General features: G+C 39.4%; 1 protein-coding gene across 1 annotated transcript; it reads right to left on the reverse strand.

The window, feature by feature from the left end:
• Nucleotides 1-48: 48 nt before the first annotated feature.
• Nucleotides 49-18,227, reverse strand: LOC131435234 (uncharacterized). Its single transcript, XM_058602903.1, has 2 exons — nucleotides 16,653-18,227; nucleotides 49-442 (listed from the first exon to the last, which is right to left on the reverse strand). Exons 1-2 carry the CDS (start codon nucleotides 17,790-17,792, stop codon nucleotides 239-241), a joined length of 1,344 nt encoding a protein of 447 aa, XP_058458886.1. The 5' UTR covers nucleotides 17,793-18,227; the 3' UTR covers nucleotides 49-238.
• Between the last annotated feature and the right edge of the window lie 630 nt (nucleotides 18,228-18,857).

Here is an 18,857-nt window from a genome sequence, read left to right on the forward strand (position 1 = left end):
ATTTTATACACCTTATTTAAAAAAAATATAAATATAACAAATTATCAATTATTTTAACAAACCGGAGAAAAAGTTTTATTACTTCTAAAGCATGTGTATTGACTTCGTTTTGTTATGCTTCATTTGATTATTTTTTTCCTGATTCGCCTATAATCCAACTGAAACAAATTTGTCCCCATGGGTTTATAACAGATGGATGTTCGTCTAGTTATAATGTAGACTCCACTATATAATGTCACTAACTAGAAAATCTTTCATGATATATTCGGTCCCGCAAAGTGCACTCAAACACATGTTTAAGAATATGTTCTGTTTCTTCAATGCGCTTCTTGAATCGTTCTCGATCTCTTGCTGCCATTTCCCACTCGCCTTTCCGTGCATGACGATATGCAAAATCCCAAGCTCGTATCTCATGAACCTCGGGATTAAGATTAAAACGCACCTGCAAATTAAAAAAAATCAAATTAACATAAACACTCTATTTAATTTTTATATTAGATTTTTTATAGTGACGTCACAGAATTCATCCTTGACAGTTCAGCGGTACTGTTTACACTGTAGAAAAATAAAAATATATCCAAATTTAGGGCATACTTCTAAGTACCGGCAAAGCATGAAGTCGTGTAAGGCGAAAACTGTACTGAGTCGTAATAATAAACAGAATGTGACGGCTAAACTTCAGACTCGCAAGTTGTATCGCGAATATTTGATGAAGTTTTCCTGGGTCCATTATCATGATGAAACTTATGTCCTCAATTTAAGCAGTTTCCCAGAATGTCTTTTAATAATGGAACTGTGTAGAGGAGCATTTCAAGATAAAGAATGGCGCGATCTGGTTTGTTTGGACTAACGACTAAATAAATAAGTGGTAAAAATAAATGCAATATGAAATTATATCGTGGATAATCAATGAGTAAACCTAAATATTTATATAGGTAAAAAATGTATAATCTGTGTGAAAATGATGGGGATGGCACACTTGCCCCTCTTGCAGTCTTGTCCCACCTTACCCTAACAGATTGTAAGTAGAATCTTAAGCTCTAAGAAGCCGAGGGCATTTTCAAATTTAAAATTACTATTTAATTATGATGCCACGGCGAAGAAAAAATTATGTATAATGCCTATTAAATGAACGTATTTATGAAAAAAAACTATTGAGGTGATGGCGTATTGGAAAACACCCCCATGCTGGTCATCGTCAAGGGCGGCCGTTGGTGAGCCACGGTTGGTAATATTGTAATGCAATGTTGCATAAAATAAGTAATGCAATGATGCATAAAATAGATTTAACAAGATGGAGAACAACGAAGGAAGCTAAATTCTGTAAAAAGATCTTATTAGTTGACAGCAGAGATGCCGAAAAAACGGGAACGGTGGGGGCGAAACGTCTTTCATGAATATCACCTTCTAATGTACCTACCTTAGCAAAAGAGTCTTCCTTTTCATTGCCCGGAATGGAACAGTGCGATGGGATCCAGACTAAAGATATTCGCCCTTATTCTGAATAACGACGTATTGATTTTTCGATCGAATGTGGTTCGATCGAATCATAGCTACCTTTGATTTTGCTAGCGTTATGGGGAATACAAATGAAATACGAGCGAAAAAACGATACGACGTTATTCAGAATAAGGGCGATTAAATAGGACTGTCCAGATAAAGCTCTCAAGTGTTTCACCGGAGAGCTTCTATTGAATTTTGACTGTCCGTGGCAATGAAGTAATGGTCTTTGGGCAATGATCTCAAGGGTGTACTAAATAACATCTAATTCTACGACGTGAACTGAAGCCTGAGTTTGTAGGAAGCGGTGATGTTCTGACTGAGGACTCGTTGAAGTTTGATCCGTCAGTGTAAAACACCTTTCCACAGTTGACTATTCTAAATTTATTATAAAAGATATTAGGGGCCACTTGAGGGCGTATTCTTTCCAAGGTAATAAAATGCGTATTCGCGGCGGAGCGAAAGTGTAAACTCCCATATTCCATCACGGAAAACATCGTTGTTTGGTACAACCTGATCAGTTCTCCTGTATAGGCACCCCGCCATGATCCGGTTATTGTACGAAGATAGTTGATTCTCTGTTGACATTTTGTTTCAGATACCTAATGTGACATCCCCTCGTACCTTTGGAGTCAAACCAGACCCCGAGATATTTAAATGTTCTCGCTTTCTAGAAAATACAACCAGCTCAGTTTTCGCCGTAGATAATTCGATACTCGGTTGGTAAACTCTGGGTAACGCGCAACACAGACCCTATTGAGGTCATCAGCCTCTTCCCAGTAACTCCAATCCCTACCTCCCCGTGGAACCGGATAGACTGTGAGCAACCTCAGGGAAGATTGGATAACCAACCCCGCTGGGAACTTAAGTCGTTGACTGATAGGGAAGGGGAGTTTGCTTCAGCAAACCTGAGCGTCTGTTCTTCAGGTTAGGAGCGGCTCACAACAGCGCCTGTTTCCCATGTTAGGGGCGGCTGATCGGCGTCCGAGTGCCAGTGAAGCACTCTAAGCTCAACTGTGCACTATGGTCCTCCGGAAATTTAGGGGGTTGGTGCCCGGCCGTAAAAAAACTACTGCAACGAAAAATCCGCAAGAGAGTAATACGAATAGAGACCAATGGCAATGACCCCTGCGACGAAAAAGTGATTGGAAGCTCGGTACGTGGATCTGTCGATCTCTCAACTTCATCGGGAGCACCCGCATACTCGCCGATCTACTGAAGGCCCGTGGATTCGGCATCGTAATGCTGCAGGAGGTGTGTTGGAAAGGATCTATGGTGCGAACGTTTAGAGGTGATCATACCATCTACCGGAGCTGCGGCAATACACGCGAGCTGAGAACAGCTTCCATCGTGATGGGTGACATGCAGAGGCGCGTGATCGTTTGGTGGCCGATCGACGAAAAAATGTGCAGATTGAGGGGCCGTTTCTTCAACTTTAGCATAATCAACGTACACAGCCCTCACTCCGGAAGCACTGATGATGACAAGGACACATTCTACGCACAGCTAGAACACGAGTACGACTGTTACCCAAGCCACGACGTCAAGATCATCATAGGAGATCTAAACGCTCAGGTAGGCCGGGAGGAGTTCAGACTGACGATTGGAAAGTTCACGGCCTACGACTCATTGATTTTGACGCCTCCAAGAACATGACCATTCGTAGAACATACTTCCAACATAGTTTCCCTTATCGATACACCTGGAGATCACCACAGCAGACGGAATCGCAAATCGACCACGTTCTGATTGATGGAAGGCAACCACATGTCCCTAACCATACGCGAATCTCGAGGCAGCGTTGTTAGACAAGGGCGAGCTCAATGTGGCTCCCCTAAAAGATTGCTAGGGTACAGTAAAAGCAGCAACAAAAGCGGCATATTTCGGGAGAAAAAACGCCACCTGGAAGATACGATGAAATGGAACTGCTGTGCCGCTTTCAAGAAACGCGTAAATTATACAAGAAGCTCAACAAATCCCGAAACAGCTCTGTGCCGCAAACCGAAATGTGCAGGGATATGGTCTGGAGCCTCTTAACGGATGGACGTGAGGTGATTATTAGTTGGTGTTTGCGCACATTAACGTTTGTGGTTTTGTCGGACAAGTGTTCGGATTCTCGCGACGAAGTGAAAACTCGCGGATACTATTTAACACTAACTGTATTTATTACAACGATCACTATAAGACTTGGACTGACTAACATATATGAATTAACGTTTAATCGTACTATCGTTCTCTCGTACGATCGCACGATCGCACCTGATCTGATCTGCACTACGCTTTTATAGTCTGCGTACATTATTATAGGAACACAATTTGTCTCTACCGGAAAGCACATACCGTAAGATGTACCGGAAAGTATGTATCGTAATCTTTAATACTGTCTTCTGCTTGTATAACTGCTCGAATCCTATCACTAATCGGTTTCTGTTGTGTATACAGTATAGCTCACCTAAACTGTCTCCTGAGACTTACACTTTGGCGTAAACAGTTGGAAACAACACTTCGATGAGCACCTTGCGTTCATTCGGATCTCGCCGGAGACTGCGACAAGGTGACGGATTTTCATGCCTACTATTCAACATCGCATTGGAAGGAGTAATGCGACGAGCCACGTTTAACAGCCGACAGAATTCGTATAGGAAGTAATGTTACGATAGACGGAGATACCTTCGAGGTAGCAGCAGAATTTGTTTACCTCGGATCCTTTCTAACGGCTGACAAAAATGTGAGTTGTGAAATACGAAGACGCATCATTAGTGGAAGTCTCTAGAAGAATCTACTCATTGGAAGGCTCTAGAAGAATCTACTCATTTGAAGAGTCCATGTTAACAAATTGTCGAGGGTATCTTGTAATGGACTTGGAGATCTGCGGCTTTGAGTCCTATAATAGACACAACACTGTCGTCGGCAAGTCATCTTAGCGTACAAGACAATGTGTTGATACATTAATTAATGTTGTTCACGTAAAATTGTATAGAAGGAGCGTGATCCTGAGGAAGACCCATGTAACTGAATAGTATGGTCGACAAATCATCATACGCAAATACATGTGTTTCTCAGACAATTGATAATATAAAAACCTGTTTTAATCCACCTAGTGGTGTAATGATGCCTTTCTCATGTACATATAATATTGTGGTATTCTATTCAAATTTTTTCTCTTCCATTTTTGGAAGAAACCAAGAGATTGTTTGTGCATTAACTAGTATAACATACAGAATAAAACAGTGTTTTGATTCCGTATGTCATCCTTAAGAAAACGAAGTGGGTTCACTATTATATGCACTTCTGGCACCGGAACCCGAGAACCGGTATAATCAAAGTCGATTCGTATGGCCACCAACTAACATGACATACAAACTCTACTAGAACGCACTCTAAATTACGATTTAAAGGTTTGTTGCATTCAAAAATATGCAGTAATTTTTAACAAGACCATAAGACCTTTCAATTGATCCTAAGACTGGGAATAACGGTTTAGAGTCCAGTGTATAACATTTTTTACGATCTTTGTTCCGCCAGTTTAAGTGACGGTGTATAATATTGAATACCCTATAACTTCGGAACCGGAAGTCGGATCCGGATGAAATTCAGGAATTCCGCATAGCACCACGAAATCTTTCATTAGAATCTAAGTTTGTGGAAATCGGCCAAACCATCGCTGAGAAAAGTGAGTGAGATCCATTTTGGTATACACTGAAGTCTTTTTCATGCGAATTTACGTACCGCATTTAAAAAAAAACGCATAACTTTGAAAATTCGCATAAAAAAACCGCATAACTCTGAAACTTCGCAAAAAAACGCATAACTCTGAAAATTCGCATAAAAAAGTCGCGTAAAAAAAACCGCATAAAAAAAGACCTCAGTGTATATGACCACTATTTCCGGAACTTCCAGAACCGGATACCGGGAACCAGGATAGTCGGAATCGGTTTGTTTAGTTGCCTACTGACAATGACTATCGATTTGTGTAGTTTTGAGACCAGTTTAGAATATATTTTACGTGTTTTGTTTCGCCGGTTTAAGTGACGGTGTACAATATGTAACACACTTTACCCTATAACTCCGGAACCGGAAGTCGGATCCGAAAAAAATTTAGGAATTCCGTATGGGACCACGAGACCTTTCATTTGAATCTAAGTTTGTCAAAATCGGTTCAGCCATCTCCGAGAAAACCTAGTGAGATTATTTGACACATACACACACACAGACATTGCTCAGTTCGATGAACTGAGTCGAATAGTGTATGATACTTGGCCCTCCGGGCCAATTTTCACTAGTCGATTTTTCAAGTGATTGCATAACCTTTCTATATGAGAAAGGCAAAAGTGTTCAAAACCTGGCGAATAGGATATCTATAGGAACTGAATCGAAAACCCCCTGTCAATATTAAGGAAAACTGATGTCATTTGTTCTTCACGAGCAAATGTCATTTGAATTTCTGTTGAGAGCAACGCAAAACAATCGTTCGTTCCTTTGCCTCTGTGGAAACCAAATTCTGTATCTAAAAGTAAACCATTAGTTTCGACCCAATTGTCTAGACAAAAGAGAATAATTTTTCGAACAATCTTCGAATATAAAGTATAGCAATCGGCCGATACGAATGGTGATTGGAGGATGGTTGAATAAATTCAGAAAACGCATTTGGCGGTGTCAGCCAGATTTTTCAACAAGTTGAATTTGATTCTGTGTAGTACCGGAGCATTATTATTACATGACAAGAGCGCAAGTGAGAGCTCTACCATCGAAAGTGGTGTTTCGTTCCCGTTTGATGACACGACGCGGGTGATCTTTCCTTCTGACGATTTTCAACGATTCGACTTTTGGTTTGAAATACCCTATTGTGTCTTTGAATGCAATGGCGACCAAGCCACGAAGCCATTGATAATATGCGAAATCAATTTGAAGGAGAGTAACCATACTTTTAATTTCGCTATCTTATAGAAATGGCTTAGTATTCAATAGAAGCAAACATAAACAATATCACTTGCTACACGGTTAGATTTAAGTCCCCATTTTGTGTATCATTTGACTCATTTCCGACAAAACTGTAAAAACTCATAATGGCTAAATATCCTTTTCTCAATAATGGGTAAAGCGAATGTGTCAAAAATGGGACCCCAAATTAGAATAACTAGCCAGAACTTACTAAAACTACACGAATAGGCAAACCATGCACAAGTTATGATGATTTTCAAAATACTATTCTTTCACTTCCACGACGCATTCAAAAATTTTCAACCACTTTTTGGGTATAATTTAACCCATTTATTTCGTTGACCAACGATATTGATGTGTGTAATATTTCGCTCAGTTTTACATGTCAAAAAGTACCCAACTTTTGACAGTTCGTATTGAAGTCGAAAATAAGTATTTGTGGTACTCATAAATGAATATTTTATTTTAAACGTGCAATACGCCCATTTGAAAAATTCACACATTCAATTAAAGAAGACGAAGTTCGACGGGTCAGCTAGTTCTAAGTTTTTTTTTCTGTTTTGCTCTCGTTATAATTTTTGTATCTTCTAGATTTTGAATCTAACAGGTTCTCGTTGTGTTATTTGTAATTTGCTTTAGGATTTTAAGGTAGTTCTCGATATCGTATAATGGTTCCTCGTTTTCTTGAATACTCAAGGCAAACTAATCGGAATTGTTTTTTTTCCGTTTATAGATAAATTGTTGTATTGTAAGCAAATTGAAAGTATTTCATCTAATATGCCCATACGAAAGGAAGGTTTCCACAATTTATTCTTAAGAAAGTATGATTTCTTTGAGTTTCCTAATGCTCCTATGGATTGATGGTGATATGTTGAAGAATGTACCTTGTATTATTTCAGTATGTTACATATTTCTACAATTTTCTACGTCTTTATCCAATCATGCCCTTATAAATTATTGAAGAATTGTCTTTTTTATTCTAGCATAACCAGCAGTTGGTAGTATATGGTAGTCAATGATAATAATTGCTTTTTGTTTGCTGTCAGTTATCTCTTATATTTCTTCCTATTGTTATAATTTTTGGCATGCCCTATATGTGCATTTCATTTATTTATTTATTTATTGTATTTATTTATTTGATGTAAAATCAACAGACACGATGTGGTCCTAATGATTAATTCTAATACTATGTAAGAATTTGGTATGCCGTGAAAGATTGAAGTCGAACTCAGATGACACTCGATTGAATGACCGTTGTAAGTCGATAATTGCACCGTTTATCCCGTAGTTAGTGCGGCGTAAAGGAAGTCGAAAAAAAGCGTTGTTGTGGAGATCTCGAGGACGAACATTGATGTTTTTTTTTTCATGGAGCAAAGTGGGGCACAAATCTCCAAATATCAAGGGGAACGTGCCATTTGAGCCAATTTGTTCTGAAAGTGGGGCAGTCGATCCTATCATTCAAAACATCTGCTATCATTAAAGCACGCGATAGCTCCCGTCTTACTTGCATTGTGTCTAGACCGATTAGCAATCCGCGACTTTCATAGCTCGGTAGTTGGCGAGGATTGATCTAAGGTAAACGACGAAGAGCGAATCGAACGAATCTACGTTGAATCGACTCGATTCTATTAACGCCATTGAGGTAGTGAGGGTTCCAAACAGCTGAACAATATTTCAGAGTAGAGCGAACGAGTGAACAGTATAGATATTTCAAGCAGTAAACATCCGTAAAATGCTTAGCCATTCTCATCACGAATTCAAGGCAGCGAGAAGCTTTAGCCACAATGTAGTTGGTGTGCTGCTTGAATGTTAACTGCTCGTCAAGAAAAACGCCGAGGTCCTTGATGCACGTCTATCTATCATACAACATAATATAACATAACAGAAGATACTATATGAAATAATATGCTGATACAATGTATAACAGTTGATGTCGCAGTGTAAGTTATGCTTCTTTCGTCGCAGTACTGCAGGAAATATAATATTTCTTTGTTAATCATAATAATAATTATAATAATAATAATAATAATAAAAATAATGATAATAATAATATTAATAATAATAATAACAACAATATATAATACAATGTAATATAATTCAATTCAATATATAACAAATAACGCAACAAACAACAGAACCACACGTGGCAATATACTACCATAAATATTGCACTTTAGGATGAACTTCAAACTACAAGTCATTTCGCACCCTCTCATTCTGCTACTAACGCAGAAGGCGATAGCACCCAGTCGACGCCGTTCTATTGACCAAATGTCATCATAGACGCTTATCTCCCATTTGACGACTCAAAACAAAGAACTCGCCGTTTTCAAGAAAAACAAGCTGAAAATGCTATTCGAAGGCGTAAACAACGTAAACGACAGCAACAAATACGCACGGAAAATAGACAATTGAGTAACAAGTATAACAGCAAAAGCAATAATTCCGAAAATTATTTGGCACCTCCTAAACAAAAATTGTCTTCCGATAAGGAATTATTGGCAGCAGCATGAACTCAATTCTCTGGACCTCCAAGTGCTAGTATTGTCTCTACATTTGTAAACTTTCAAAAGGGCGAAACCATAAACCCATATAGAAGTTATCCAACAAAAAGTAATTTCAACAAACAACACTCGGAAAATAACATCATCATACCATCGTCATCTACTAATAATAGCCAAATTATGGACAACATTCCGACTTTTTCACTTAACAGTGCTAAGGACAGCCAATTTGAACTGGACCCTATGCGACCTTCAATTGTTCGTCTTACTGAACAGTCTACAACTGGCGACGGTCACTTCTTGAAAGCTAGACTTCGTGACCCGAAAATTTTCAACATTGTGCGGCTGTATCTAGCATGCATGAAGGACCAATCTTCCAACGTCTGCATTGAAGGACAAACTCCAATAAGTCTAAAATGCTGCTCGCGTCTGAAGGACTTCCTACATCACCTGAACATATCCAGTGTATCTTCATTTAAGTGCATAATGAATATGGACTTAAACCGGACGAAGCAGCAGACCTCGACGCATACCGAAATTATTTGTCCAGTGAGCGGACTCGTCACTTACAGCAAGTACGCGACAGTACTAGTAAGTTTTATCAGCCGATTTTTCGGAACAAATGACGCCCTTTGACGAAAGAATAGACGCAGAAATTAGTAATGTAAGTATTCCAGAATTCTCAAATACCTCTTCGCTTCATAGACAAAATGTGTTTGAAATTTTGGTTCATTGCCCAAATTTCAACCGCATGAAAAGCCCGGCCAAAATGAAAGAAATTAATCAAAATTTAATAACTTCCTCTTTCGACGTAATCCTTGGAACTGAAAGCAGCTGGGATGAAAGTGTTAGCGATGAAGTATTTGGAAATAATTTTAACGTATTTCGGCACGACCTCTTTATCTCTCTGTCAGAAAAAATCAGGAGGTGGAGTCCTCATAGCCATTAACTCTTGCTTTACTTCTGAAGAAATTATTACTCCTAAATATAAAGAATTTGAGCATGTATGGGCCAAAGTCTTAATATTGGGAGAACATGTTTACTGCTCTGTCTACTTCCCACCCGAAAATGCGAACAAAATCTCTTTTGAATTATTCTTTAAATCTTTAGACACAATTATTTTGAATATGGAACCTGAAGTAAAGCTTCATATTTTTGGCGACATCAATCAACGTAATGCGGACCTCATTTCTGACATTGAAAATGAATCAATATTACTTCCAGTCGTAGGAGAAAACGAAACATTGCACTACTTTTTCGACAGAATTTCAAATCTACATCAAGTAAACTCCGTAAAACGATCAAGAAGGAAATACGACTCGGAATAATCGGCAAAGACCTACGCAACGAACAAAGGACTACGATTGGAAGCTTGGCACATGGAACTGCAAATCGCTTGGCTTCCCAGGATACGACCGAATGCTGCATGATGAGCTTCAAATCCGCGGCTTCGATGTCGTAGCACTGCAGGAACTTTGTTGGACGGTAGCTGTGGCACAAGGAACGTTCTAGGAACGGGATTTGTAGTGTTGGGCAAGATGCGCCAGCGCGTGATTGGGTGGCAGCCAATCAGTGATAGAATGTGCGTATTGAAAATCAATGGCCGTTTCTTCAATTATAGCATCATCAACGTGTACTGCCCACATGAGACGAGACCGGATGACGAGAAGGAAGCGATGCGTAAACTTTGCAGCCTCCCGAGGAATGGTAGTTCGAAGCACCTTCTTTCCACGCAAAGATATCCACAAAGCCACCTGGAGATCACCGGATCAACACACGGAAAATCAAATCGACCACGTTCTCATCGACGGGCGATTCATCTCCGACGTCATCAATGTCCGCACTTACCGCAGTGCCAATATTGATTCTGACCACTACCTTGTCGCGGTTTGTATGCGCTCAAAACTATCGACGGTGCACAATACTCGTCGCACAGGAACGCCGGGACTCAATCTCGAGCAGCTACGTAGCATTCGTACTGCAGAGGAATACGCGCAACAACTGGAGTTAGTGGTACCAACGGAAGAGCAGCTTGGCGCGGCGACTCTTGAAGACGGCTGCAGGAACATAAGGTCCGCCGTGAGTAGCACTGCTGCAACCGTTCTAGGTACGAGGTTATCGAATCGAGGAAATGACTGGTTTGACGGCGAATGTCAGCAGTTGGTCGAAGGGAAGAATGCAGCAAGGGCGAGGATGCTGCAACACCGCACGAGAGCGAACGAGGAACAATACAGACAGGCACGGAACAGACAGAACACTGTTTTCCGGAGGAAAAAGCGCCACCAGGAAGACCAAGATCGCGAAGCGATGGAACAGCTGTACCGCGCAAATGACACACGGAAGTTCTATGAAAAGGTGAACCGCTCACGTAGAGGCTTCACACCACAGGCCGAAATGTGCAGATACCAGTGGTAACCTTCCCACGAACGAACGTGAGGTGATCGACAGGTGGAAGCAGTACTATGACGAGCATCTGAATAGCGAAACACAAAATACAGAGAACGGTACAGGAATCAATCTGGGTGCACGCTCAGCCGACGACAGATTCCCAGCCCCTGATCATGTCGGAGATAAGTGAGGAGATCGGCAAGCTGAGGAACAACAAAGCCACGGGCAATGACCAGTTGCCAGGCGAGCTGCTCAAACATGGAGGAGAGGCACTGGCTAGAGCGCTGCACTGTATGATTTCTAGGATTTGGGAGGAGGAGATTCTACCGCAGGAATGGATGGATGGAGTGGTATGTCCCGTCTACAAAAAGGGCGATAAGCTAGATTGTTGCAATTACCGCGCAATCACATTGCTGAACGCTGCCTACAAGGTACTCTCCCAAATCCTTTGCCGTCGTCTATCACCAATAGCTAAGGAATTCGTAGGGCCGTACCAAGCGGGATTTACTGGAGCCCGCGCCACTACGGATCACATATTCGCGATAAAACAAGTACTCCAGAAGTGTCGTGAATACAACATACCCACGCATCACCTATTCATTGACTTCAAAGCGGCATACGACACAATCGATCGAGATCAGCTATGGCAGATAATGCACAAATATGGTTTTCCGGATAAACTGACGCGATTGGTCAAAGCAACGATGGATAGAGTGATGTGGTACGTCCGAGTATCTGGGACGCTCTTGAGTCCCTTCGAGTCTCGGAAAGGGCTACGTCAAGGTGATGGATTTTCTTGTATCTTGTTCAATATTGCCCTGGAAGGTGTGTTCGAAGAGCGAGGATCGACACGAGTGGCACGATCTTCCGAAAGTCCGTACAACTTTTTGACTTCGCTGACGATATTGATATTGTGACACTTAACCTTGAGAAGATGACGGAAACATCGGACTGAAAGCTGAAGCTAGGCGTATTGGACTGGCCATAAATGCGTTGAAAACAAAATACATGAAACGAAGAGGCTCTAGAGAAGAAACACTACGCCTCCCACCACGAATATTGATAGACGGTGACGATATCGAGTTGGTTGACGAGTTCGTGTATTTGGGCTCACTGGTGACACCAGCAGAGAAATTCATAGACGTATTTTAGCAGGGAATCGTGCGTACTTTGGACTCAGAAAAATCCTTCAATCGAGAAAAGTACGCCACCGCACGAAATTGACCATCGACAAAACGCTCATTAGACCGGTTGTTCTTTATAGCCACGAGACATGGACTATGTTTGCAGAGGACCAACGCGCCCTCAGTGTTTTCGAAAGAAAGGTACTGAGGACCATCTATGGCGGAGTGCAGATGGAAGACGGAACGTGGAGACGGCGTATGAATCACGAATTGCAACAGCTGCTAGGAGAACCACCTATCGTACGGACAGCTAAAATCGGTCATCTACGATGGGCTGGACATATCATAAGGATGTCGGACGACAGCCCAGTGAAAATGGTTCTTGAATTTAATCCGACTGGTACAAGAAGAAGAGCGCAGCGAGCAAGGTGGATCGATCAAGTGGGGGGTGATCTCAGAAGCATCCGTGCCATGAGTGGCTGGCGACGAGCAGCCATGGACCGAGTTATGCGGAGACGTATGCTTGATACATCAAAGGACACCCCATGCCTATAGCTGTTAGGTAAGGTAAGGTATATACATCTTATTCAGAAACTGACCGTGACCGTGAATACTTCTCTTTCATACCGGCATTTTTCAACTCCATCTCTGTAAACTATCTATCAGAACATGACATTTCGACAGCACTGAAAAACTCAGACGCCTCAAAAGGGCCTGGACCTGATAGTATACCACAAATATTCTTAAAAAATCTTTCTGAAGAACTTACACTACTACTACAACTACTTTTTAGCTTATCACTTACTAAATGTACTTTTCCTAAAGCATGGAAATCTTCCTTTCTTGTACCAATATTTAAATCTGGTGCAAAATCTAACATTCGGAACTACCGTGGAATAGTCATTATCTCATGCATTCCAAAATTATTTGAAAAAAAATTTGGATTTGAGATGAATGGGGGTACCGTTACCCAATTTCTATCTCTTCTAATGGTCGATCGCTAATCCTGAGCTGAAACGGTGGCCTTTATTACCATTCTTGCATGCAGTTACTCTTACACTTCACTCACACATCATCCTACCCATCAGGTCCCAAACGATACATCCTCACAAAACACACTGGATGAACATCGTTTGACAGCTATCAGTGGTTTGTTCTTTGGTTAAGTCATTATTATTTCGTTCTATTCTACAATATTCTATCTCATTCCACAGTAATCCATTGTACACAAACCACCAATAAACGTCAAATATGGACTCGATTCACCGTTTACCGGTTGTCATCGTGTGAAACCCAATTGGGATACGTTCACTCCACTTAACTTCCACTTCACACTGGTAATAGGGACCGGTAGTATGAAAATAAAACATAAAAAGAGCTCAGTTACCGTACCGGCCTCTCCAACTCCGGATGTTGGAGCGTAATGCAATCAACATCTTATTCACTCACAATCGAAATTTATCACCATATACGGTTTGATACAACGCATACATACATACATGTATAAATATATACAGGCACCAAGGCCTGTATATATTTATACTGACATACACACATACATGCATACATACACACACATGTGTACATACATATACATATATATACAAATATGTATTTCACACGCAAACATTGTAACATTGATTTACTATTTCTATTCTAATAGGTTTTAAACTAAAGTCATTGTGCCAATAGTCATTTCATTAATAGAGTCACCATATTATTCTACCGATTACTAGACTTTCAATAAATGAATTGTGATGAAATCAAATACAAAATCTTTGCTTCATATCTGATAAGCAATACCGCATAAAAGTAGTTCAGAAAATGTGCGATATCTCTGTTATAGCGACGCGAAATACTCTTAACCTCATCTCACTCTCGAAGTCAATCTATCGAACAGACACAACAGATCTCGCTCTAACCAATGGTTTTCATATATGAAATGACTAATGGATTTGAGATAAAAGGGGATGCCGTCACCCAATTTCTATCTCTTTTATTGGTCGATCGTTAGTCCTGAGCTGAAACGGTGGCCTTTATTACCGTTCTTGCATTCCACTTCACTCACATATCACCTCATCCATCAGATCCCACACGAGCACAACAAACCTCACAGAATAAACGTCAAAGATGAACTTAACTCACCATTCAACTATTCAGTTATCGTATGAAACCTGACTGGGGTACGTTCATTTCGTTTAATTTCCACTTCACTCCGGTAATAAGGGCCGGTAGTATGAAAATGAAACATAAAAAAGAGCTCAGTTAAGCCCTACCGGCCTCTCCAACCCCGGATGTTGGAGCGTGCTGCAATCAACATCTTATTCAAATCGTTTCATGCCTCACTCAATAATTAAACTAAAAGTTCTAACGCATATTTATATTAAATTGTAACAATAATTAATCGTATCTGATGATGTTTGCAATACCGTCAAGCCCATCAACCACGGGAGGGCTGTCTAGTTTAATTTACGAAGTGCATATAAAAGAAATTGTGAATAGTTTCGATACGTTCTTCGTGAATAATATTGTATGAATTCCATACTACGCTACAATATTCAAAAATAGGTCTGACATATATGTACTGTATAATATTTTAACTGTGTATGGGTCCTGAAAATTATGACTGAAGCGTTTAATAAAGCCCAGCATGCTATTTGCTTTATTGATTATGGTATTGTAGTGTTCCATAAAAGTGAGCTTGTAGTCTAAGATTACGCCTAAATCTCGTACAATTTCACATTTTTCTACAAGTTGATTTCCTAGATGTATGTTTATAGATATAGTTTAATTTTTCCTGCTGAAAGTTATTGAGTTACATTTTTTTACATTGAGTTGGAATAGACTTTTGCAGCACCAAATGTGGAATAGATTGATTTCGTTCTGGAATATTATAGCGTCGTTGATATTTTTAATTTCTTTAATTTAACAGTTTCATGTCGTCTGTATATATAAGCATTTTCAGATTTTTGAGTATGAAGGAAATGTCGTTTATATGAAAATGAAAAGGAGAGGCCCTAAGTGAGGACCCAGAGGTACGCCAGAGGTTACATTAATTGGTTCAGACAGTATGTTTTGAAAGCGGACTACCTGTACACGATTCGTAAAGTATGATTTGAGCCATTCCAGAAGAGTATGTTTTATGCCATATTTTTGTAGTTTGTGTAGAAGTAATGGTATGTCAATACGGTCGAAAGCTTTGCTAAAGTTAGTGTAAAGAGTTTCTCCGTAGTTACCAGCGTTTATTGCATTCAGAGTAAATGTCATGAATTCTAAGAGATTTGTTGTAATTGAGCGGCCTTAAACAAAGACATGTTGTTTGTTTGTTATTACATTTTTAAGTTGATGAAATATATATATATATATATATATATATATATATATATATATATATATATATATATATATATATATATATATATATATATATATATATATATATATATATATATATATATATATATATATATATATTGTGTTAAAAAAATCACACCATACCACTTTACCGATCGCGAGGAATCGTGACCACTATCTTATGTAACAGACTGTACATTAGAATTATAAACCCAACGCTTCACTTTCCATACCCAGCACAGTACTCATTAAAAACATGCAATTTCCATGCCCAGCACAGTATTCATTTAAAAAAATGCAATTTAACTGGTATTTAAAGGTATAACCACCCATCTGACACCGGTATGAAAATGGACATCAAGTGGAGATAATATTCACAATTTGAGAGTCGCGATGAGTATCAAAACATCGCAGTGTTTGGGGCTCGAAAGGCGAGGGGCTCATCGTAATCGGTATACTTTCAAAGGGCTGGTGCTCACATACCGGTGTCAGATGGGTGGTCGTGACAGGAGGCCGGGTATAACGGTATCACTCAAACTAACATAGAAATAGTAAAGTCTTAAAATTAGTTTCTTTTTGTGGAATTAAACCAATCTTTTTCATACAAAGACTTGGCAGCCAATTCATAGCGTACAGAACCATTCCATAGCTAGTGGTACGATCCTACTGACACTAAGAATCCTTCCGGGTCGGGGTTCGAACATACAACTGGCTTGTAAGACCAGTGCCCTATGCATTGAACCGCTAAACCAATACACAAAAATGATCCATCCCTTTTTATAAATTGTACCGTTGAAGGTATAAGTAAATTGAAAAATGCTATTATTTATGAACCATATACCTTTTTCTCCTCGAAACCCGAATCCGGCGGTTGGGAAAGATCTCCATCACTTTCTTCGTCGATACTCTCTTTATCGGATGAATCGTTTTCATTATCCGTGTCAGCGCTGTTATTCAAATGACAATCTGCATTACTATGTTTATTATCATAACAAAAAACAATACTGTCGTCACTGCATTCTGAAATATGTTTCTCTCGCTGCCGTGATGAAGTCGTAGAAAACAAGTTATTAATTGCCGAACAGAGATCGTTCCTTCTCTTTGGGCTTGCGGAAGGCGTTGTTAGATATATATCTTCGGAAAATATCACAAAACTGTTTTCGCTGTCACATTCTGAAGCCTGCCTTATTTTGTCATCGAATATTTCCATTTCAGAGTTATTTGTTACCGAGAAACCAATCGTTGGAAAGAATTCTTCTGATAGATTTAAAGAATATCTTGCATTTGATGCATTAATAGACGTTAATTCTAGATTTCTCTCTTTTTTAAAGTTTTCGCTCATACCAGAATCACAATATTCAATCTCCGATTCCAATTCAATGTCGTTTGGAATTTGCCGATAATCTTCCAATATATCCACTGACAAATTATGACGATTTTTCTCATTCAGATTTTTGCCAACTATCCTTGATTTACTGTGACGGTTGAAACACCTACGAGTCTTGGGGCGCTTTTTCTTACTTAAAGACCAATCTACTTCCTGATAAGCTCCGGTTGTTTTTTTAAATCGCCAGGAACAGCTTTCATTAGTCCCCGTTTTTTCGACTGAATACCAATCGAAAGGCATATTACCAACAGAAAGTGACATATGATCACTAGATTCTTTGTCTTCTGGAACAGTAAGTCTAGTTCTACAGGTATCAAACACCGGAGTGTTGATATCCATGTCGACAAATATATCAGGAGCAGACAATGATTGTTTGTTTCTGTCTAATACAGTAAGAGGCATTTCAACAGGTTTCAGCATGTTAAACATTTTTTGGACAATGTTTGCAACGAAGCCTAAGGAACTTTTATTTGACATCTTTTCATTAGCCGTACATTTACGATCCAGCAACATTGGTTTATTTTGTGATGGTGTCATTTTTAATTGTGGACCTATGCCTGTAATATTTGAGTTCCAATTCAGGTCTGATGCCATTATCGCTGCTTAAGATGAAATTTCAATTTCCCTGGTATCACTCAACGTCAAGTATGTGTACTATTACGCCTATTTTCAAAAATCAGTACAAACTACCAGTTCCATCACATAATTCTTGACATACAAGCATTCACATATTTCTGCACTTGTAAAAATCTTTTCTGAGTACTCTTGAAGCATATGTTGTAGTAGCCTATCGCACAAATTTTTCTTCGCACGATGCGAGTAATGATGATACTGAACACCAATTTTTTTGCAACCACCAATGAGTTTTCGATGATTAACTTTATGCACAAAGGTTCTATGAATTACAGTTTTTAAACAGTTAAAATAGTTCCGATATTCTCTACATTTGATATCCATTATTTCAGTGAAATTGAAAACTATTCGATATTTTTACTCTATACGGCCATTTTGATACTGCTGAAAATGAAAAAAGAGCTGCCACTAGGGATGTCGTAGTATCGATCGATTAATCGAGTAATCGATTAATGACCCAGATAATCGAGTAATATTGAATCGATTGACTCAAAACTAATATTCGATTATTGAGCTAATCGAATAATTAAGAAAATCCCATAGTAATAATCGAATGAATAATCGAGTAATCGAATAATAACCCAGATAATCGATTAAGTTTCAATCGATTAGTTTCAAAATTATACTCGATTACTAAATAATCGAGTAATCCGAAATTTCCGACATCCCTAGCTGCCACCAGCGATGCCAGAAGTTAGTAGTGCCATTTCCGTAGATTGATTTTTCTCGGAAACTCTCCCGCCGGTGGAAAGCGTTTTTTACTCGCCAGACAAGACTAGTTCCCGTAGTTCTCCATTGATAAATTCCCGTAGTTCTCCGTTGACAAATTTCCGTAGAATTCCGTAGGAAAAATCCAATTGCCGTGGATTTTGTCTACGGATCTGTAGGTCCGTAGAATATCTTTGAATTTGTAGATCTACGGAAGTTTCCGTAGATCTGACATCGCTGGCTGCCACCAGAGATGCTAGGTAAAAATTTGGAATATCTTCAGGCAGGGTTGCAAAACTCTGTAAATCCGAAAAAAAT

The sequence above is a fragment of the Malaya genurostris genome, chromosome 3 (genome assembly GCF_030247185.1).
Source record: "Malaya genurostris strain Urasoe2022 chromosome 3, Malgen_1.1, whole genome shotgun sequence".
Lineage (NCBI taxonomy): Eukaryota > Metazoa > Arthropoda > Insecta > Diptera > Culicidae > Malaya > Malaya genurostris.